The sequence below is a fragment of the Chelonoidis abingdonii genome, chromosome 1 (genome assembly GCF_003597395.2).
Source record: "Chelonoidis abingdonii isolate Lonesome George chromosome 1, CheloAbing_2.0, whole genome shotgun sequence".
NCBI lineage: Eukaryota > Metazoa > Chordata > Testudines > Testudinidae > Chelonoidis > Chelonoidis abingdonii.
In genome coordinates this window covers 278,150,566-278,174,563 of record NC_133769.1, presented here as the reverse complement: position 1 = coordinate 278,174,563, position 23,998 = coordinate 278,150,566, and the positions used below count along the sequence as shown (strand labels likewise).

The 23,998-nt window shown below is 42.7% G+C and overlaps 1 protein-coding gene across 2 annotated transcripts in view; it reads left to right on the top strand.

Annotated features, from left to right (window-relative positions):
- GPC5 (glypican 5) overlaps positions 1–23,998 on the top strand; it is a 1,062,966-nt gene that overhangs the window by 49,405 nt on the left and 989,563 nt on the right. For both annotated transcript variants that reach the window (XM_075061528.1, XM_075061527.1), the window contains exon 2: positions 19,092–19,253. In XM_075061528.1, coding sequence (XP_074917629.1) covers positions 19,092–19,253 — 162 coding nt within the window. The remainder of the gene's footprint in view (positions 1–19,091; positions 19,254–23,998) is intronic.

The following is a 23,998-nucleotide window of genomic DNA, read 5'->3' as shown; positions in this document are numbered from 1 at the left end:
CTCGGGTTGCTAACATTTGAGTATTGCTGTTCTGGAAATCTAGGAAGAAAATCTGCTGATTAATATTTATACCAAATTTCGAGTAGACTAAATGTTACAAAGTGGCATATTTCAAGTTTATGCTAATTAGCTTAATTGGTAAGGGAGTTGCTTATTTCTTCATAGGTTACCTGTTTCTCTTGGTGAGATGGGTTACCCAGTTTCCTACGGTAATCATTCACTGTCCACTAGGGGCTCTGTGTACTGTACTCCTAGTACAGTAGAACCTCAGAGTTATGAACACCTCAGGAATGGAGGTTGTTCATACCTCTGAAATGTCCGTCTGAACAAAACATTACGGTTGTTCTTTCAAAAATTTACAGCTGAATATTGACTTAAGACAGATTTGAAACTTTACTGTGCTGAAGAAAAATGTTGCTTTTAACCTTCTTAATTTAAATGAAACAAGCACAGAAGCAGTTTTGTCAATTTTTAAAAAACTTTCGGTTTATTTTTTAGTAGTTTACGTTTAACACAATACTATACTGTATTTGCCTTTTTTGTGTGTGTGTCTGTGCCGCTGCCTGAGTGTGTACTTCCATTTCTCAATGTGGTGTGTGGTTGATTGATCAGTTCATAACCCTTGTGTTCGTAACTCTGAGGTTCTATTGTATGTACAGAGCCTCTGCTAAGCTTTTCTGTGTGATTAATTCTTATTCAGAAAGAAAGATGGATCCTTTCTCTGAAGGAAAGATTTAACTTTAATTTGCCTACGGTGAGAGGCAATCAAGGATAAGGAGAATCCTTTGTCTGTGTGCGCTTACCCTGTTCAGGTTTTTATACAAGCCTCGCTGTGGCATTTGAACAACCTGCATGAGGTTAACCTGTGTGCATTTAAGGTTACTTATATTTCTATTTGTTTGCAAATGACTAACTTTTCTGTGTTGCATACTATACAAAACAAGAGATATTTGTTGTAGTAAACTTCTCTGTTTTCTTTAGCTAGTTTGTAAACATTATGAGGAAAACCTTTTCTCCCTTCAGGATCCCATTCTTGCACTGTTGCACAATTTCTGTTCATATTGGGGCCAATTCCTTCTTGCCTTACTCCTGAGAATAGTCCTGTTGGTTTAAAAGAAAGTGAAAGAGTATCAAACTGGTGAGTAAGGTGAACAGAATCTTGACTCTGTTGAATATTTTCCCTGTCCTTTCTTCTCTTCACTCATAAAACTATGGAATTGGTTTCTCTTGACTTTGGAAAATATCAGCCAAGAAAAATATCCAAAAGAAATTCTGTATAAATGATATTTTTTTGGTTGTTATTTAGAAAACACTGTTTTGCGGGGTTCATAGATTCCAAGGCCTAATCTGACCTCCTGTAAAACACAGGCCATAGAACTGCACCAAAATAATTCCTAGAGCAGATTTTAGAAAAACATCCAATCTTGATTTAAAAATTCTCAGTGATAGAAAATCCACAGGGACCCTTCATAAATTGTTCCAACAGTTAATTATACTCACTGTTAAAAATTTACAGCTATATTTGGCTTGAATTTGCCTAGCTTCAACTTCTAACAATTGGGTCTTGTTATACCTTTCTCTGCTAGAATGAAGTCTATTATTAAACATTTGTTCACTATGTAGATACTTCTACTCACTCCTTAGTCTAGTCAGCCATTTGTCATCTCTTTGTTAACCTCAGAGCTCAATCTATTTAATTTATCACAATAAGGCATGTTTTCTAATCCTTTAATCATTCTCATGGCTCTTCTCTGAACCCGCTCCAATTTATCAACATCCTTCTTGAATTGTGGGCACCAAAACTGGGTAGAGTATTATAGCAGCAGTGCCAAATACAGAGGTAAAATAACTCTTTTGACCACAGCATCACACTGGGAACTTGTGTTCAGCTGATTATCAACTGCAAGTCTTAAATCTTTTTCAGAGTCACTGTTTCCTGAATAGATTCCCCCATCCTGTAAGTTTCACCTAATTTACTGAATGCCCTCTGCTTCTGGGGTTGTGAAGAGATCTAGATTGGCCAACTCATGAGAGATTCATCTTGGAACTAATGACAGGCAAGAGACAAGTCTTTATGAGAGCAATATAAACTGCTTATGTAATGTATACTTATGTTACATCCCCAAACATACATTAAAAGAACACTGCAGTTCAAAATCAAGCACTCAAAAGTTAGAAAATGTAAGAACTGAGGCTGCCTTTTATTAAGGTCAAAATTGTCAAATATCTACTTATCTTGTGTGCCCAAATTAAGAAGCCTAAGGCCTGATTTTTTTCAGAGTACTCAGCATTTTATAACATTTGGTATGTTTATAGAAGAACTACCATTGTCCTTGGCTGAAGTTGTGAGTACTCCAGGTGTCTCCAGTTGGGTACTCAAAAGAAAAAACACACAGTGGCCATATGTGAAAAGTTTGAGGAAGTGACTTGCCAAGGATCTCACAGGAACTCTGTGGCAGAGACAGGGATAGAATCAAACTTCCCAGGGCAGCATTCAGCTGCTTTAATCATAAGAGATTTTTTTTTCTGCATTTCCCTGCTTCATTCACTACGCACCTTCCAACTTCTGCAACAAATGAGGCTGGGATATTACAGACAACAGCCTCTTTAACTATACAACCTTAATACCTTCCCAAAGCAGGTCTACTCTGTGGATTAAATGACATTTACAGTTCTGTGGAAAAAATGGTTTTGATCATGTAATTAAATAGTGTATCATAATTCATACTCACAAGAGGACTGAATTAATGTTGCCTAACTTTTGAGTGTTTCTCTTTGCAATGCAGTTTTTCAGGATGTAATTTCCTAGGTTTTTTAAAAAGCAAAATGAAGAATGAAATTCCATCATGTGGAACCATACTGAACCTTATGTTGGGTCATCAGCAGTGCTGGAATCTTTAGATCCACAGCACAGTCCTCTGCCACTTGAGCGAATGAAGTAACTGGTCACCATAAAGAGCTATTTTTCTTCTAAGTGGCCCTTCCAGTAGGGGGGCTGGAGACATACATTTGGGCAGTGGGTTTCAAAAATAGACAGGAAAGGAATGTTGAGACTCATAGTGGGTTCAATTCTAGAATCTGGAGGGGAGTGTGCTCTAGTGATTACAGATCGCTCTGCCCAGTCTTCCTGTTTTCTTCTGCCCCTGTTTGCCCTCACATTTCCTATCCTTCACCTGCTCCTGTCCCTCTTCCTCTGCTCCTGTCCTTACTCACCACCCTCCCTGAGTTCCTGCATTTGTCCTCCTGCACTATATCTCTTCCTTCTCCTACTCTGCATTCCAGTCAGGATGTTTCTTCTCTTTCCTCCGTATTGCCCGGGAGCCAGTTTGTTGGGGGTAGGGAGGGAATCTGTTCACTCTCAGTTCTGATACCTGGCACCACAGTGGCCCCCAGCATCTGGTAGGAGCAATTACAAAGAAAGTCCTGCTCAGCCTCTGCAGTCTCAGAATGGAGCACGCTCAGTTGTTCTGTGGGGATGGTGTATGTACAGTCTAGTTGGTATGTGGATATCACGAGGAGCTGGAGCATTCTCAGTTTAGCTGGAATCTTTGCAGAATGTAGCTGTCAAACTCGAACAAGTCTCTTATGAGCATGTGGGAACAATGATTGATCAGAGACTTATAACTTGGCTAAATATGGACAGGTTTTCATAGGGATTGCAAAAGGTCATCATTAGGGTAACCTCTTTACTAAATTTAAGCTCTTGCTCCAAAACACGGAGGTTCTACAGATTATCTATTAAAAGGCTGTAAGAATTCTTTTTAGTATGGACAAAACATTTCCTTCTCATCGTTTTAGCTGAAACTTCCCCAAAAAACTTCAGCCCAAACAGTCTAATATTGGCAAAATTATAAGCAACTGAAAACAATGTCTTATAATGAGAAGTGTCAGGCTATCCTTAATATACATGTAGCCACCTGAACTTTCTATAGTAAAAAAAAAAAAAATAGTGCTGTATCAGTACATCCGTAGTAAACAAAGAAGCATATATATATATGTATAGGCGACTGGATAGCGTAGTGGTTAAGAGCGCCGCCCTTTAATACGGGAGACCGCCCTTTGATACGAGAGACCGGGGTTCAAATCCCGGTTGGTACCCAACTTTCCAGTAGGGGTCCTTGGGCAAAAGACCCCCTAACGTTTCACCTGCCTACCTCAAATATGAGAGTGACACGAACTAGGAGAGTCATGCCGGCTCGGACGTCGCCCGGATTAACAAGGTCCGCGCCAGATGTTGAGGAACCAGGACAATCTGACGATAAGTGGGCTACTGGAACAAACCATTCATGGACGAGACAAGAGAACCTGGAATTGATGGAATGCTACTACAACAGTAGACCTAATGAGAGGGGATATATGAAACGTATGAGGGGACTATGGATGGACAAAAGACCTACATCCACACTTACTGAGAAACAGCTAGTTACCCAACGCTTCAACATAGTAAAGAGGAAGCTGCTCTCACAGCTTGAGATAGACCAACTCCACATTACATCCCAGACTCAAGAAGACCTGGAAGAACAAGTGGATGTGCAGCCCACACCTGAAGCTGAAACTTCACTGCCACCCCCTCCATTGCAGAGCACAGCAGCTGATATGAGGCATAAGATCATGGAGAAACTAGCTACAGTCAATCCTCGAGACCGATTACCAAGGCTCAGTGGAGAAGTACCATCAGATAGTATGTTAGAAGATGCCAATAGAGCCCTCATGACAATCCCTACTACCACCATAACTCAAACCAATGAACTGGTATACGCTACAGCCTCTGTAATCCTGGAGATGCTTGGCTACACGATCAAGAAGAACAACAGTATGTACCCACCCTGGAAAATGAGGTTGGAGGATAAGATCAAGGCGACTCGGAGAGAAGTTAGTCAGCTGGTGGAACTACAGAAGGGTGTAGAGATTAAGGATAAGACTTGGCTACTGAAAAAATACAAGGGCCTGACTCCATCTGAAGCCCTAGAGACTGCTAAACAAAGGCTCACAGCACTGGCTACCAGGCTAAGGAGATACACTAGAGAAGCAGAGGCCAAAAAAGTAAATGCCCTGTTCTCCAAGGAACCATCCAAGGTGTACTCCCAACTGCAGTGCAACAACACAATAACAGCAGAGCCACCAGCAGCAGAAACTGAACAGTACTGGAAGAACATATGGGAGAAAGAGAAGACTCATAACACCAGTGCAAAGTGGCTGCAGGACCTGAGAACAGAGCACAGCAATCTCCCAGAACAGAAACCAGTCACCATCACAGTAGAAGACATCCAGCAGCGGGTCAAGAACATGAAGAGCTGGACAGCACCTGGACCAGACATGATCCACACCTACTGGCTAAAGAAACTAACAGCAGTGCATGAACGCCTAGCAGCACAGATGAACCAGCTGCTAGCAGCAGGCTCCCACCCAAACTGGCTAACACAAGGAAGGACAGTGCTGATCATGAAAGACCCCTGCAAGGGGACAGAACCGTCCAACTACCGGCCAATAACCTGCCTCCCCACAACATGGAAAGTCCTATCAGGCATCATAGCTGCCAAGCTACAGGACCACATGGGCCAGTACATGAGCACAGCTCAGAAGGGCATTGGGAACAACACCAGAGGCTCAAAACACCAGTTGCTCATAGATAGAGCAGTCGGCCAAGACTCAAGGTCTAGACAGACCAATCTGAGCACAGCCTGGATTGACTACAGGAAAGCCTATGACTCAATGCCGCACACGTGGATCTGTGAATGTCTGGCGCTATACAAAGTCAACAGGACACTAAGGACCTTCCTCAAGAACTCAATGGGACTATGGAAGACAACACTGGAAGTCAACTCAAGGCAGCTTGCACAAGTGGCCATCAAGTGCGGCATATACCAAGGTGATGCACTGTCCCCGCTGCTGTTCTGCATAGGCTTAAACCCCCTCAGCCAGATAATCACAAGGACTGGATACGGGTACAGGTTCAGGAGTGGAACTACCATCAGCCACCTCCTCTACATGGATGACATCAAGCTGTATGCTAAGAATGAACGAGACATCGACTCGCTAATCCACCTGACGCGGATCTACAGTGAGGATATCGGGATGTCATTCGGACTGGAGAAGTGTGGCCGGATGGTAGTGAAGAGAGGGAAGGTAGTCAAGACTGATGGGGTGGAACTATCAGCGGGCCACATAGCAGACATACAGACCAGCTACAAGTACCTTGGCGTCCCACAGTCACATGGAAACCACGATGAGGAGGCAAGGAAGACAGCAACATCCAAGTATCACCAAAGGATAAGACAGGTCCTGAAGAGCCAGCTCAGTGGGAAGAACAAGATCCACGCCATCAACGGATACGCCCTGCCGGTCATCAGATACCCTGCCGGTATAGTGAGCTGGCCAAAGGAGGACATGGAGGCTGCCGATGTGAAGACCCGGAAGCTCCTCACAATGCACGGAGGTTTCCACCCCAAGTCCAACACCCAGAGACTGTATACCAGCCGGAAAGAAGGCGGGCGGGGCTTGGTGAGCGTCAAAGCCACTGTCCTGGATGAAACCCGGAACATCCAGGAGTACATCAGTAAGATGGCCCCCAAAGATGAGCTGCTGAGAGAATGCCTGAGGCAGCAGCAGACATGGGAGGAAGACCAAGCAGAAGAAGTGCCATGGCAAGACAAGACCCTGCATGGGATGTACCATCGACAGATAGCTGAGGTGGCTGACATTGGGAAATTCTACCAGTGGCTGGAAAGGGCTGGACTAAAAGACAGCACTGAGGCACTGATCATAGCAGCACAGGAACAGGCACTGAGCACCAGATCCATTGAAGCAGGGGTCTACCACACTAGAGAGGACCCAAGGTGCAGACTGTGCAGAGAGGCCTCAGAGACAGTCCAACACATAGTGGCAGGATGTAAGATGCAGGCAGGAACAGCATACACTGAACGGCACAACCAAGTGGCTGGCATTGTGTACAGGAACATCTGCACAGCGTATGGGCTAGACCCTCCCAAGACCAGATGGGAGATTCCACAGAAGGTTGTGGAGAATAGCAGGGCTAAGATTCTGTGGGACTTCCAGATCCAGACGGACAGGCAGGTACTGGCCAATCAACCAGACATCGTGGTAATAGACAAGGACCAGAAGACAGCGGTGGTGATAGATATAGCAGTGCCAAGTGACAGCAACATCAGGAAGAAGGAATATGAGAAGCTGGAGAAGTACCAGGGCCTGAAAGAGGAACTAGAGAGGATGTGGAAAGTGAAGGCCAAAGTGGTCCCAGTGGTGGTAGGAGCACTCGGGGCTGTGACTCCTAAGCTGGGTGAGTGGCTCCAACAGATCCCAGGAACAACATCAGAGCTCTCTGTCCAGAAGAGTGCAGTGCTAGGAACATCTAAGATACTGCGCAGAACCCTCAAACTCCCAGGCCTCTGGTAGAGGACCCGAGGTTGAGGAAGACACATACCACCCATGGGGGTGAGAGGGGAATTTTTTTTTTTTTTAAAAAACCCAACAGGGGACTTAACAGAAAAGTCTAACAAAATTGAAGAATTTTCTTTGAAGGGATCATTCCCAAACTTAATCTACCTTAAACATGATAAACTTGTCTTTAAATTTGGTTTTGCAGAATGAAAAATCTAGTAGCATCTCTCCAAAATGAAGGCTGCAATATTGCTAAAATCACAGGTTTTCTGTGGAGTGACCCTCTGATAAACCTAGAGTACTGAGTTTGAATTTCATACATGAATGGATATTATATCCCCAGTCGTCTTTACCTGCCTGCTCCATTCTTGATAATTGACATAGCACTGAAATTGACAAAAATCTTGGAAGGCAGGATTTGGGTATATTTTGCTTGTTCAGAAAAATTTGCAAGCAGGCAGAAAGAAGGGGACGTAAAATTGATGTGTATGTTCACAATAGTAAATAAACTCTATCTTGAAGTAGTTGTGTTGGTGATTGTTCACACAGCAGAGACCCTTTTTCTGGATTTGTCAGCCATGAATGTGACTTAAAATACACAGAGAAAGGTGTAATCTCCAATGGCATTGTCACAACCCAGCCCAGTCCCCTTCTGAAATCCTATCTTGGGACATGGCATTCTGTAGGCCAGCTACTTTAGCCCCTGAAAACCAGTGTCTCAGACCTCTTGAGCCCCGTAGTAGCTTGCATGTGGTTCCCTGGGGATTCTACCTAGCTGTCTCTACTCTGGTTTCTTGTTGAAACCAATTGCATGAAAACATGGCATGAAAGCATGACACAGGCTTAGCAAAGAAATGTCTTAGGCCTTGTCTACACTACAGGGAAAAGTCGACTTAAGCTATGCAATTTGAGTTATGTGAATAGTGTAACTCAAGTAGACATAGCTTATCGCTACTCATTGTGAACTCCACACTAGGCGATGTTGATGGGAGATGCTCTCCTATTGATTCTCCTTACTCTTCTTGATCTGGTGGAGTACAGGAGTCCACAGGAAAGTGATCTGCGGTCAATTTAGCGGGTCTTCACCAGACCCACTAAATCGACTGCCAGTGTATCAATTGCCGCACGTTGATCCCCCGTTAAGTGTAGACAAGCCCTTAACCAGAGTCACTTTACTCTTCAAAAGCATTAGACAGTTACAGATCTTTCTAAAATAACAGAAATCTTGAGATGCACACTCCCCTAGACAGATCTTGTCTCTTCTGTGAGTCTGAGGTCTGATCCCTCCTGCCTTCTTACTCTTCAGTCTGGTCTACTGGCATGTGGTGATGAAGGTCCTCCTTCTTAAAGAGCAGCTCCTTAAATACTGTGTCCTTCTCTTTTGTCACATGCCCAGGCAGAGAAGCTGCAGATCAACGAACCTTGCTGAAGTTCTTGTGTAACACAGTCAGTTTTTCCATGATGTTGGATCAACAGTTGAAAGGCAATCTAAGTTGATGGCCCCAGATTGCTTTATGATGATTTCTCATTCATAGTCTTTCAACTAGATGTCAAACAACTTTTCTGGGTTGGGTAACTGCCTGGAATATATCATCATAATGCCTTAGGTGAGGTTAGACTTAAGTTCAACATATAGCAGACAATGGAGTTCTTAAATCCAAATGGAGGTTGCAACACAAAATTAGGTCACAATTTGACACTGACTTATCCTACTCTCTCACAGATGTAATAACCAGGGTCGAACTCATTCCTAAGCATTCAGATGCTGGCTTCCTGGGTAGTCCACTGGCTGTCCTATTGGGCCAAAATATTTCATTATGTCAGGTTTTTTGGGGAGAAGTACTCTTGTATTTCTTCATGTTACTTTTGGGAAAAAGTGCTGCACTAGGTTTAAAATCCTTCTCACTCTATGTCCTATATCTACACTATACATCTTTATGCTGAATTGTATATGGAACTATTTTATTAGTTTACACAAGTCATTCTGAATGTTATTGCCCTCTCCCTTTATACTGATTTCCTACTTCCTGATATATCTTTCGCAAATACCACCTTAAATCATGTACCTTCTAATGTCATTAGTATTTTAGTTTGACAGTTGGCCCTAGTACTGAGCAGTGTGGAATGACAGTGGTCAAGTTTTCTATCCCAAGCTGTTTCCACTCTGTTTCAGATTCAGACACTTACAAATCTATATTCCTCTACTAGGATATTTCCTTTGTTCACATAGGGCCCATTGCAACTCCCACTAAAGTCAATGGAAAGATTGCCATTGTTATAATGGCAATGTAATCAACAATAATGTCAACCTTTAGTATTTAAAAATCATGAGTCAGGTCCCCAGAAATCATGAGATTGGCTTAAGAAGGTTCTTTTTCTTTGCCTTCTGGCGTTCGTGTTTTTGGGGTACGTTCTAGTTGGGTTTTCAGGCTTTACTCTGCAACAGTGAAGGTTTGAAACTTTGGTCCAGATTCACAAAGGTATTTAGGTGCCCGAGTCTCAGATTTATGTGCTTAAATATCAATGTTGGCTTCATTATGATACACAGAACTCCCACTGAACCTTATAGTTGCCTAAACTCACTTACCGCCTATGTTTTCAGGGTAGAAGTTCCCTTGGTGCTTGTTTTTCTGCTGCCTAATTCTAGATGTCTGGCCACCTACCTCCCACCTAAGCTCCAGAGCCATGCACAAACCAGAGAAAGAGAGGTATTTGGCTGCCTAAGTCATGTGCAGGGCCTGATCTGGTAGGTGTGCTCTGTGGCTGCATAACAGACCAGGTCCCATTCAAAATCTAGGAGGAGGGGGTGGTGCCCACCTATAACTTTTAGCCCAATGGTTAGAGCACTCATCTGAGATCTTGGGAGATCCAGCTTCAATTCCCCAATCTGTTGGAGAGGGAGAAACGATTTGAACAGGGTCCTCCCACCTGTCAGGAGAGTGCCCTAGCACTGAGCTATGGGGTATTCTGATGTGAGGGTCTCTCCATCTCACCTGTTGAAGCTGTTCCACTGTGGATAAATAATGAACAAATGGTTTGAAGCATGGAGACTGGACCCTGGGTCTCCCACCTCCCAGGGAGTGCCCTAACCACTGGACTACAGAGTCATTCTCTCTCACTTCCCTCATGACTGTTCCACTGTGGATAAATACTTAAATAGTCATTGGGCCAAAGAGAGAGAATAAGAATGACTCTAGTCCAGTGGTTAGCAGGGCCATCTGGGAGACCCAGGATCCAGTCCTCCTGCTCCAATCACTTTCATTATTTATCCACCATAGAACAGCTTCAACTGTAGACTGAGGGAGCCCCACAGCAGAATGTCTTGAAGCCCAATGGCTAGAGCACTCTCCAGAGAGGAGGAGTTGAACCTGGGTCTCCTGTATCCTGGGTGAGTGCTATAACCATTGGGCTAAAAGTTATTATGTGACATCACCACTGCCTCCTCCTCTGGTTGTTTTGTGTGACGTGAGGCAGGCCCCTAATTTATTCCCAAAAGCAATGCTTTAGCTACCTGAGTATAGTTGGCAGGTGACCATTCCTGGGTCACTAAGCAGAGATAGATGCCTTCCTGCAGCCTGGACTTAGGTGCCTACCTTCAAGAGTAGGGGGGGGACACCCTTGTTGTCAGCATTTCCCATTGGTTAGCTTCGGTGGCTCCCTGCCTATCATTCTGGCTCTTGTGGCTCACGTTCTTAAGCATTTGTCTTTCCCCATTCATTATAGTGGGAGCCTAGGTGCTTAAAATCAGCTTTGTGGGTCGCAGTGCTGTTCCTGTGTGTTGTGGTTTTTTTTGTTTTTTTTTTTCCCAAGGCACCTAAAATGTTCCATGATGCTCAGTGTAGCAAAGCTGAAGTTCCTTCTTGGAATCCCACCTTTTGTTTTTAAATGAAAGCTGGGATTCTCTCCATATCATTGACTCAAGGAGCTGGGACTTTGAAAAGCATATCAAATATTACAAGAGTTGCAATCATGTGAGTTGACAATATTAGACCAGGCCTATGACTTTTATCTTTTTGTTCTGTTTTATTGGGCATTATGCTGACAGATCCATGTATGGTGGTTGAGGTAAGAAATAAATATTGTCATGTCATGTTATTTTCCAAACATATAATCAACAGATTTCTTTAATTTTAAATTCAAGTTATTTTTATTTAAAAAAAAGACAAACAAAGAGGAACAAATAACAAGAAAATACAGTTTAAATAAATGTTGCATTGAATCTAGTCTTAATTACTTAAGCAGTCTTTTAGAAAGTTCCAGATCAACATCATTATAAATGATTCATTAATTTCAACAATAAGCATGAAAACGTTGTTATTGTTAGATAAGATAATACTAACAAACTAATGTCCCATAGCAAAGAAAAATGGTAGTTAGGAGTGCAGTGATGCAAACATTGTAAACATATTTTTCTCTTGTGTTTGTCAAGTACTTGGCAGCTGGCATGCTGCAAACTAGGCCTCAACTCCTCTCCCCTGGTGGTATTCACTGTGTGATGGTTTTATTGAGAATTAAAAGAAAGCAAGTGAATGAAAACTAGATGCTCAGGATATGAGTATAAACCTGCCTGTTGTGATTAGTAAATATTGCTGCAGGTCTTTTATCGCTCCTGTAATTTATTTGTTGGTGATTGATATATTAGATAAGCTTGTTGCTTTCTATTTTAACAGTATGTTATTTTGTAAGGAATAGTCTAAATTTTCAATCAGTTTAATTATTAGCCACATGAAATGGTATTTAACACAACAGTATGCTTATGCAGTGATAAGACTGAGGATTTAAATGTGACAATTAAAATATTGATTTCCATCAATGGTGTCAACTGAAATGCTCTGCATGAAGCATACTGTATGTAGAGTTATGCCAAATTTATGAGTTTTAGATATGTTCACTGTAACAGAGATCAGCCTTGGTGTGGGAATTGTAGCTTTTAAATGTCCTGATTTGAATGTTTTACAAACTTACTCCCAATCTTAACATTGCATGAGCATAGCTGTTAACACTGAATTTCTTGATTTAAAAGAATCATGCATCCCTAATCCATCCTCCTGACCCATTCGACTTATTAGTCTGATCTGTCTTCCCAGCAACTTACTGGAGCCCTCACCACTGTTGTGATATATGGAATCCCAATTCTTAAACAAGTAGCACTTATTTAAGTAACGAGTAACAACTACAGATATAAGCAAGCAGACTTCCACTTTGAGTTCTTATTTTGTCTTCCTTGTTTAATGTTCTAGGCAAGGTGCTCCGGTGCTCAGCCCCATATGAAGGCGGCATAGGGCTGGGAAGGGGAGGGAGGGAGTGTCAGGCCCACCCGTGGGTGGCACGGGGCTGAGGGAAATCAGCCCCACGGGTAGCAGGGGGCTTGGGGGTCAGCCCCATCCTCAGGAGTATGGGGCACAGAGGTGAGGGGTGGCCAGCCCTGGGCGGTGGGGGTGTGTGTGGCTATGGCAAGCCCTGAGGGCAGGGGAGGGGGCAGCTCAGGCCCAGGTGAGCCCCAGCCATCTTGTTTTTACTTTAGGAAATATGGTTACCCTAGGCCTGGTATACAATGCACAGAGACACCGAACATCCCTGGGTGATGGGTTTGGGGTGAAATTAGGGGTCTGGGGCAGGGGGATGGAGTGTTGGGGGTGTGTGCAGGCTCTGGGAGGCAGTTTGGAGGTGGGAGGGGACTCCGGGCTTGGGGTGTAGGGTCCCAGCAATGCTTATGATGGCTCCTGGGAAGCGGCCACCGGGTCCCTGTAGCCCGTAGACGCATGGGAAGCCAGGTCCCGCAACTCTGATTAGTAACTCTTCGTGGCCAAGTGGAGCTGTGGAGCCTGCCCTTGGGGTAGGGGCAGCGCATGGAGGCTCCCTGGCCATCCATGTGTCTAGGGGCTGCAAAGACCTGGCAGCCACTTCCGGGAGCCACATGGAGTTAGGGCAGGCAGGGAGCCTGCCTTAACCCTGGGCCACCGCTACGCTGCTGACTGGAGCTGCCAGGGTCTCTTTTCAACCAGGTGTTCATCAAAAAACGAACGCCTGGCAGTCCTATTACAAACAATACCAAAATTGCCACCTGCATAATGCGGTTTTGTTTTGGTTCTGTTGCCGACTCCAGAGCGTTGGAGGGCGGGATGTTATAAGTTTTCAGGGAGCAAGAGATCTAGGGAGGACCTACTCAGCAAAGTTATCAAACTTGTGTTCAGGGGTAGCAGAAATTGCATAGTTCAAAATAGATGACCTGGGTGACAGGCCACCAAATCATCAGATGGTTTGAAGGCAAAGGTATCTTAAGCTGATGTCAGAACACTTTGAAAATAATACTGTATTCAGACCCTACAAGTAAGATTTTGGAAAAGATCAGCAATTCAGATTAGCATTAGGAGACTAAACGTTTGCCCTTCTGTTTGTGGGGTAAGGAAGGTTTGCAGCCTTTTGTAGATGTAGTTGTCTGCATGTCTTAATCTCTCAGAATCCTACTGCAAACATATTTGTTGGCATGTCACTTGCATCAGTCAGTTTTCAAAACCAATAGTTACATTCTCCTTTATGGTAGTACACAAGAGTATTTCAGAGTTGTGACTTCTGCATGCATCTGGGGTGCTTAAATCCTCTGGAATAGTGAGATGCACCTCTGCTTATGTTTGCAGGAGAGATTTAGTGCAGAACACATTTTATTGGTATAGCTCAATAACTGGTTTTCTTTAAATGGAGTCAGATGTTTTTCTACATAGTGAAAATCTGAAAGACCATACAGTATTATCAATTTCTGAATGAAGTCCTCCAATGAACTGAATTAGTTCTGCCTAAAAACTGATGCCACTATAGTAGAACCTCAGAGTTATGAACTGACCAAGAACTGACCAACCACTGACCTCATTTGTAACTGGAAGTATACAGTCAGGCAGCGGCAGAGACAAAAACAAACAAAAAAAAGAAAATACAGTACAGTGCTGTCTTATATGTAAACTACCAAAACAATAAAGGAGAAGCAGCATTTTTCTTCTGTATAGTAAAGTTTCAAAGCTGTATTAAGTCAGTGTTCAGTTGTAAACTTTTGAAAGAACAACCATAATGTTTTGTTCAGAGTTATGAACATCTCAGAGTTACGAACAACCTCCATTCCCAAAGGTGTTCGTAACTCTGAGGTTCTATTGTATATTACCCGAGGTGTGGAAAAGATTAAGATCCTGTTTAACCCGTCCTCCACCATACAGTATTCAGTTTGTGACTTAACATGTATCTTGTACCCGAGGGAAAAATGTTTATAACAACTGTAAGAGCCCATGCCATAAGGAAATGTGCAGCAAACTGTTCCAACCGCTTTGAGATCCAACCAGAATTTCCCCTCACAATTTGCAGTAAACACAATAAAAAGCAAAGATAATTCTCCACAATATGTATTTGTCATGAGAATGAACAAATCACTCCCATTTGGCATTGGATAAGCAAGTGGCAAGTTGTGACTTCTGTTAAACTGTTTTTGTTTTATTACCTCATCTTCCCAACCTATCCCCTTCCCTGTCCCTTTTGTCTTTTTCGTCCAGCTGTTGCATCCTGTCCCTTGTGTAGCTTGTGAGCAATCTGGGGCAAAGATTGTCTTTTTTGTTTGTTTGTCTGAACATTACCTAGCACAGTGCAACCCTGATCCTTGATTGGATTCCTATATGCAGCTATAATGATGATTCCTCTGGTGATGTAGCTACACTGGATCCATGCTGCTTGGGAATCCCTTTACCACTGCTACGTTAGGGACTTCGTTAAAGGCAGGGCCGGCTCCAGGCACCAGCTCAGCAAGGGGAAGGGGCGGCACGTCGGACTCTTCAGCAATTTGGCGACAGGTCCCTCGGTCCGTCTCAGAGGGAAGGACCTGCCACTGAAATAGAAAGTGGTGCGGTGGAGCTGCCACCGAATTGCTGCCGATCGCAGCTCTTTTTTTTCTTTTTTTCGCTGCTTGTGTCGGCAAAAACCCTGGAGCCGGTCCTGGTTAAAGGTTGGGGGTTCTCCACTTTACAAGAAAGGTGACATAGATTGTATTGTCTTTTTTGTGGGACTGCCACAGAAGTGGTTGGGGACAGAGTACAAGAGGCTTCACGGGGTTCAGGGATAATGCTGTAGAGACTGCTGACTCTTTCCCTCCTCACAGGAGGATTGAGATTCAGTCATGAAGTGCCATCTGCAAATGTGAAGGCAAGAAAGCACACTGCATTGGGCCCAGAAATGACCAGACTGGCCCTGCAATAACAGCCTTAAAGGCTGTCTATGTGTGGCCAGTTTTGATTTAAAAAAAAAAAATGTGTGGGGAGGACAGTAGGCTCTTGCAAGTTGTTTCATGTTCTGAGTGACAGAAATTCTGGGTCTGTGACTTGAGAAAACCACATATGGTTACGCTCTACGGGCAACTGGGAAGGTGGCTGTTCTTGTTAGGAAATAATTGTTAATGGGGTCCAACTGTACCTGATTAGTCTCTGAAGCAACAAGCAAAAAGATTTTTCTAGTTATAAGAGCTTCCTGCTCCCTCTTTACTGTAGTGTGTGTTTACTGTATTGTGTATCCCCAGGGCCGGTGCAAGGATATTTCGCGCCCTAGGCGAAACTTCCATCTTGCGCCTCCCCCCCATCACATACATTATACACAATACAGGGTCACAGAGTAACATCTTATAATTTAGAATTTACCTTGCCCAATGCATGAGCTGGGGTCCTCTTTCTTCCTCCGCTCCACCAGACCACCGCTGAAGACCGCGGTGGCTTCCTGACCCCGGGGGCGCCCTAAGCTGCCGGGCTGCCGGCAGCTCAGACTACGCAGCGGCCACTGCAACCATTTAAAAATTGGGGGGGGGGAGGGCGCCGCTTTTTGGCGCCCCCAAATCTTGGCGCCCTAGGCAACTGCCTAGTTCGCCTAAATGGTTGCACCGGCCCTGTGTATCCCTGACTTACTGGGGGGTTAATACGAATGCCTCCATGAATCGAGATATTTTATGTTTATGCATGGCTGGAGTTCTAGACATTTTATGTATGCACTGGGCAATGTCAGTGGTTGTGGGCACTTTTCTTTGTGAGGAGACTGAACCAGTTAAGATCCTTGTTTTGTTTACTTTTTATCCCATGTGATATTAATTTGATTGGGGAAATGGGAACCAACTAAGCTACATTTGGCTGTCTTCATTAATGTTCTGGTATATAGTTTTAATATACATGCTTTAAAGCCTTTGTATAAAAATCTGCTGTTTCACTATGACTCCATGGACTTCAGCAGAGATATTCTGATATAACTGAGAATAAATTTGACCCAGTGAAGTCATACATTGTCCGTGTTTCCAGAACACTTGGATATAATCCTCAATAGCTTAAATTGTTGTTAAATAGCTTTTTATGAAAATACCATTTTAAACACCGTGATTTGAGACCTCTCATGAAATAGTCATTGTATAAAATGTGTGCCTCCATTCCTCAAATATTATTTACAGTATCTTGCAATGATTTAACAGAGAGGATTAGAAATAGGATTTAAAAAGTAGCTAAAGGAATTTTTTTATATATATACACATATATATATTAAAATAAAATAAAGCTCTTGCAGATTCAATGCCAGGGGAATGAAGGGTGAATGAGAATGGGTAGCAGCGTGGTTAGAAGTCAAGGGTAAATGACATCAGGTTTTGTCAGTTTTATCCTGGTCTATTTCCACATTTTCAACCTTGCAGTCCTCATCCTATTGTTCTCATCTTCCATCTGTCATGAGGAGGCTCCAGCATGTAAACCTAGCAACAGAATTAGACTTTCAACCAGAGAGCAGATTTAAGAGGATTTCTCATGTAAATTCCTAAGAAATCTCTTGATACATATCAATAAAAGTTCTGTATTTGAGAACAAAATTTAATTCTTAGACGTTTTTAATAATGCTATGTTTAAAGTTATACCTTTTTTTTTTTTTTTTTTGGAAATGTCGGTTTACCCATTTTTAGAAGTGAACTTTTGGATACACTGCAGTTTATTTATTAAAATATGAATTTCTTTCTTTTTAGATCTTTACACTTTTCATTGCTCTGTATTACTTTATAAAGGGGAAAACATATAAGGTATTTAAATAAACAAGAGAAATAAAAATTCTCCATGCATCTGTTTTTTGTGGAACAGGAGCAGACATCTTTGAGAACTTTGGGTAATGCTTTCATCTATGTCAAGTGTGGCCAAACTTACTGACTTCCTGAGCTGCATATGACAATCTCCAGAAATTTGATAGGCGGAGCGTACCAGTCCGGGTTCGGGGCTTCTGCCCCATGGGAGGCACCTGTGAGGGCTTGGGGCTTCAGCCCTGTTCCTGCTGAAGCCCCAGCAGGCATGCTTCACGGGGCTGAAGGACCAAGACTCCCTTTGCCCCTCCTTCCCCACCCCTGCTGGGCAGAAGCCCCTACTCCACCACTGTGCTGCATGGCGGAAGTCCCAAGCTCCCCACCATCAAGTCTGGTAGGGTGAAGAAGAATGGGGTTGGAGGGTTGAGGGGGGATCCATGAGCGGCACTTTAACTGTAAAAGAGCCTGACGTGACTTGTGAGCCACAGTTTGGCCACCCCTGACCTATGTCATCTTTGTTACAAAAGGGAAATTGACTAAGTGGCAGTTCTGCAGAAAAGGACCTGGGGATTACAGTGGATGAGAAACTGGATATGAGTCAACAGTGTGCCCTCGTTGCCAAGAAAGCCAATGGCATATTGGGCTGAATTAGTAGGACCATTGCAGCGGATTGAAGGAAATGATTATTCCCTTCTATTTGGCACTGGTGAGGCCTCATCTGGAGGATTGCATCCAGTTTTGGGCCAGCCACTATAAAAAGGATGTGGGCAAATTGGAAAGAGTCCAGCAGAGGGCAACGAAAATTATTAGAAGGCTGGAGCACATAACTTGTGAGGTGAGGCTGAGGGAACTGAGGTTATTTAGTCTGCAGAATAGAAGAGTGAGAGGGGATTTGATAGCAGCCTTCAACTACCTGAAGTGGGTTTCCAAAGAGGATGGAGCTAGGTCAGTGGTGGGAAACCTGCATGTGGCCTGACAGGGTAATCCGCTGGCGGGACACGAGGTAGTTTGTTTACATTGACCATCCGCAGGCACAACCGACGGCATCTTTGAGTGGCTGCAGTTTGCCGTTCCCGGCCAATGGGAGCTGCAGGAAGCAGTGGCCAGCGCATTACGCTTCCTGAAGCTCCCATTGGCCGGGAACGGTGATCCGGAGCCACTGGGAGCTGCAGATGGGCAATGTAAACAAACTGTCTCATGGCCTGCCAGTAGATTATCCTGACAGGCTGCATACAGCTCAGGGGCTGCAGGTTGCCCACCACTGAGCTAAGCTGTTCTCAGTGGTAGCAGATGACAGAACAAGGAGCAATGGTCTCAAGTTGTGGGGGGAAGGTTTAGGTTGGATATTAGGGAAAACTATTTCACTAGGAGAGTGGTGAAGCACTGGAATGGGTTACCTAGGGAGGTGGTGGAATCTCCATCCTTAGAGGTTTTTAAGGCCTGGCTTGACAAAGCCTTGGCTGGTATGATTTAGTTGGTGTTGGTTCTGCTTTGAGCAGGAGATTGGACTAGATGACCTCCTGAGGTCTCTTCCAACCCTGATCTTCCATGATTCTATGATCATGTATGTCATAGTGCACTGTACAAATAATGATAAATTTGGAAAATAAAAGTGTATTTCTTTCTCTAGGGGCTGATCTTCAAGTTTGTACATCTAAAAATCTAACATGTTGTACCAAAAAGATGGAGGAGAGATACCAGATTGTAGTAAAGCAGGATATACAACAAGTGCTTCAAACATCAAGCTCTACTTTAAAGTTTTTAATATCTCATAATGCAGCTGCTTTTCAAGGTAAATCTTTCTGCTGTACATTTCAAAATTTGTTCAAAAAGCATTTCCTTAACTTTATCATATGCTTAAACTGATCTGTGATAAGTTATCTATTTTAGTTCCCCTTAATGCTTATTGTACTTTATCAAAGAGAGTATTAATTGTGGAGGAGTGGCAACTTGAGTGTGTGGCTGGTAACTAGTGGCCTTTGAGAAAAATAAAGAAGTGGGTTTAATTAGGCACTTTGTTTAGGATTTTACACCTTTGAGGATCTAAAAACTGTCATGATAAATTTCACTTGATATGCATGCACACTGCAAAGCCCTCCCTCAGATCAATTAGTCCTTGGCAGGGCTGGTGGTGTAGTTGCCTTTCAGCAGGTTCTCTCACTGCAACCTCTCCACACTGGTGAGGGGTCCTCTGCATAGGCTGAGGTGGAGGGCAATTGGGGGCATGGGAGATGGGAAGAATATGGGCTATGTGAGTATATGTAATAAACTGGGAAAAACTAATTGAAAGAGAGAGAGTGCTTATGGCAAAGTCCTGGTCTTGCTGAAGACAACTAGAGTCTTGCCATTTGTCTTTCAAGGTACTTTTGTGGCCCTGATCATCAGAGTGCCTTGCAAGGATTCATAAATTTATCCTTACAACACCCCAATGAGGTAGGGAAGTATTGTTATGATATGTGAATGTTAGCTCCATATAGCCCTGGAAAGTTGCCCCTACTGTTGGCTGTATCATAATTTTTCAGCAAATGAAGTGAACTGATAACACATCAACATTGACACTACATCATCATCCTGTTCAAATGTAACTCTGCATAGGCTGGGACTTCAGATATTAACTCACATGTAACTTGATTACAAGAATATGCCCATCTGCCCACATTTTATTCACACCTCCAGAACTATAAACCCTAACACCAAATTCCCACTGTCACGATTACAGGACTAGCTTCACCTCTGTCCTTTTTCTGGTCTCTGGGTACATACCTCAGGTGTTAGGCCTCTTGTTCTCATCTGTTTTTGGGTGGTAATTGGTAAGCCTTTGTTTGTCCAATGACTATGCTGTCTAAACAGACAGGCAGCCATTTTGTGTTCTTTTCAGTGTTGACTGTCACTGCCTTCTGATAGGACCTTTACTTTGGTCTCCTTTATTTTTCTTTTAATCAGAAATAAGTTATTCAAACTAAACGTGTCTGTTTTCTCTTCATGTATAGGAAAAAAAACCCTCTTAAAATTGAATTAGCTGACTTGTAAGGAGCTTTTAATATAGAGCTTTTAAAATGAATGATCAGTTGTATATTGAATTTCTTTTTTATAGAAGGAACAATAGATTCATAGATTCCAAGATCAGAAGGGACTATTGTGATCATCTAGTCTGACCTCCTGTATAACACAGGCCATAAAACTTCCCTAAAATACTTCCTAGAACAAATCATTTAGAAAAAAATCCATTCTTGATTTAAAATTGTCAGTGACTGAGAATCCTCCATGACTTTTGGTAAATTGTTCCATTAGTTAATTATTCTCACATTAAAAAAATATGCCTTATTGCCAGTCTGAGATTTTCTAGCTTCAACTTCCAGCCATTGAATTATTTTATACCTTTCTCTGCTAGATTGAAGAGACCATTATTAAATATTTGTTTCCCATGTAGAACCTATAGACTGTAATCAAGTCACACATTACCCTTCTTTTTGTTAAGCTAAATAGATTGAGCTCCTTGAGTCTATCACTATAAGGCATGTTTTCTAATCCTTTAATCATTCTCATAGCTCTTCTCTGCACTGTCTCCAGTTTATAAACATCCTTCTTGAATTGTGGGCACCAGAACTGGATGTCCCAGCAACAGTCACACCAGTGCCAAATATAGAAGTAAAATAACCTCTCTACTCGTGCTCGAGATCCCCCTGTTTAGGCATCCCAGGATCGCATTAGCTTTTTGGCCACAGCGTCACACTGGCAGCTCATTTTCAACTGATTATCCACCACAACCCCCAAGTCTTTTTTCAGAGTCACTGCTTCCTGGGAACATTCTTTTGTTTCTAGATTTGTAAATTTATGTTTAGCCATATTAAATCGCATATTGTTTGCTTGCACCCAGTTTACCAAGCAATTGAGATTGCTCTGAATCAGTGACCTCTCTGCTTCATTATTTACCATTATCCCAATTATTGTGTCATCTGCCAACTGTACCAATGATCGTTTTATGTAGTTTTCCCCCAGGTCATTGATAAAAATGTTAAATAGCGTAGGGCTAAGAACTGATCATTGAGGGACCGCCCCCCCCCCCCCCGGAAACACCCACTCACCTACTATGTTTAGTAGCTTCTATTTAATATCTTCCAGATTTACTAGTGGAATAGAAAGAGTGTTATAATCATGACCGTATTATGAGACTGTTATCTGTTGTTTTCACCAAAGTACAAAACAGAAATATTTATTGATCACTTCTGATTTTACTGCATTATTATTGAGTATTCTACCATTGCCATGTTGTAGTGGACCAAAATCACAATCAGGATTCTTTTGGTTTCTAATATATTTAAAAAAACTCCTTAACTCTGCTGGCCAAAAAGTGCCTCCTTGTAGCCTTTTGCTTCCCTTATCAATTTTTTACGATTCCTACCTTCTGATTGACTTTCTTTGCTATCAACTTTCCCTTTCTTTCGTTTGTATTTTTTTTTGAATTTCATAGCTACCTTCACTTCCCCTCAAACCCGCGTGAGAAGGAAATACTGTAGCATGTGTAAGCTTTCAGCCATCTCTAGGTTTAAAACTTTATTTGGTCTTAAAGAGATGATTTGTAGAAATTTGGGTGTTGAATATATAATTGAGTTCAAAAGGAAAGTCACCACCAGTGTTGCCCAAAATTTGAGGTGGTTGCTAAATTCAAGTATGGCCTTTGCAGCCAGATATCCCAAAATAAACTTGCATGGATTCCAGATGTCCTAAAATGCTGTTCTTGATGTGTGTTTGGATCTTTGAAATTACCGAATACATAAGCGAATGCTGAAATATTCTCAAGGTCATTCTCATTGGCCTGGGACACGGCCAGGGGGAGCCGTGGTTGGCTGAACCTTCGGACATGGCAAGTAAACAAACCGGCCCGACCCGCTAGGATGCTTACACTGGCGGGCCATGTGCCAAACGTTGCTGATCCTTGTTGTATAGTATTATTTTAGAAATGTATATCATCACTTAATAAAATACTAGTATAATGCACAAGAGGGAAGAGTTAATATTGCAGACTTCATGCTGGTACTTCCTGACATATGGGCTCTTAACTAAGAAAACCTTAATGATCTTCTGATGCAATTTTTTAAAAAAAAATATTACACAGTATCATGATATTATATTGCAAAATTATGACTACAAAATAGATCCAATGCCCACTTTAATCTAACCAAGGAGGATTAAGTGGATTCACAGACGTGCAATATTTGTTTGAGATTATAGTGCTGTTAAATGTGATGAAGTTGCAATAAAATAAGTTAAATGAATTATGTGGACAAGAAAATATGTTGCAAACTTCTAATCTGCTTTCTTTGGTAGCCTACTTGGCCATCAGGTGCAATGAGCATTTGTTCATCCCTGTAACAAAAAAAAAAAAAAATGCAATCTGTGGTGGCAGTGATTCAAATGTTTTCAGTTTCAAAGGTTTCTTAGAGAATGATCTGAAGACCAGAAAACTCTTTTTTTTCAGCAGGGGCTGCCATTTTCTACTTCTGGTTTCAAGTGATACATTGCTTTATAGATAATTTGTAATATAGGGAGTCGCTTCAAAGCAAAGGTTTAACTTTTTCCTTCTCTTTCTAGTCTGTAGTTCTTTATAGTGAAAACATAATGAAATATATACATAAATTAAATCCTTGACTTGACGATTTCACATTTCCTTGACTACATGGATAAAATTATTCTAGTTCAGATTATAACAGCACAAAAACTAATGAGCTGATTCCAGAGAATCATAGGATTAGAAGGGACTGCAAGGGCCATCTAGTCTAATCACCTGCCAAGGTGTAGGGTTTGTTGTGTCTAACCCATCCAAGACAGATGGCTATCCAGCCTCCTTTTGAAAACTTCCCGTGAAAGAGTTTCCACAACCTTCTGAGGCAGTTCCATTGTCCTACTATTCTTTCTGTTTGCTTTTCCTGAGGTTTAATCTAAATCTGCTATGATGTAGTTTGAACCCATTGCCTCTTGTCCTTCCCTCTGTGGCAAAAGAGAACAACTTTTCTCCATCTTTTTTATGGCAACCTTTCAAGTATCTGAAGACTGCTATCATTTCCTCCCTTTAATATCTTTTCCCAACTAAACATACCCAGTTCTTCTTCGAGTGATTGCTCATATCCATTCCAGTTAGTAGATGTGCGCGCACCACGTGCACGTTCGTCGGAAGATTTTACCCTAGCAACATCTCTGTGGGTCGGCAGGGCGCCCCTGGATTGGCACCGCTATGGCTGCCGGAATATACCCCTGCCGGACCCAGCCGCTCTTTCAGTTCCTTCTTACGCCCGTGTCGTCGTCTGGAACAGTGGAGGCGCAGCTTAGGCTGACCTCCGCTTCCTAGCTACTCGTAGTTCTGTGTTTAATACAGTTATAATCCTTATATCGTTTTCTTTAATAGTTAGTTTAATGACTACTTAGCGGGGTCGGGGAGGTAGCCTTTCCCTGCAACGTGCCTGAGCCATGCCCGGCTCACCGGTTCTTTAGTCTGTGCCTGCGGCCTCGGACGTTGCTGACAGGAAATGCCACAATGAT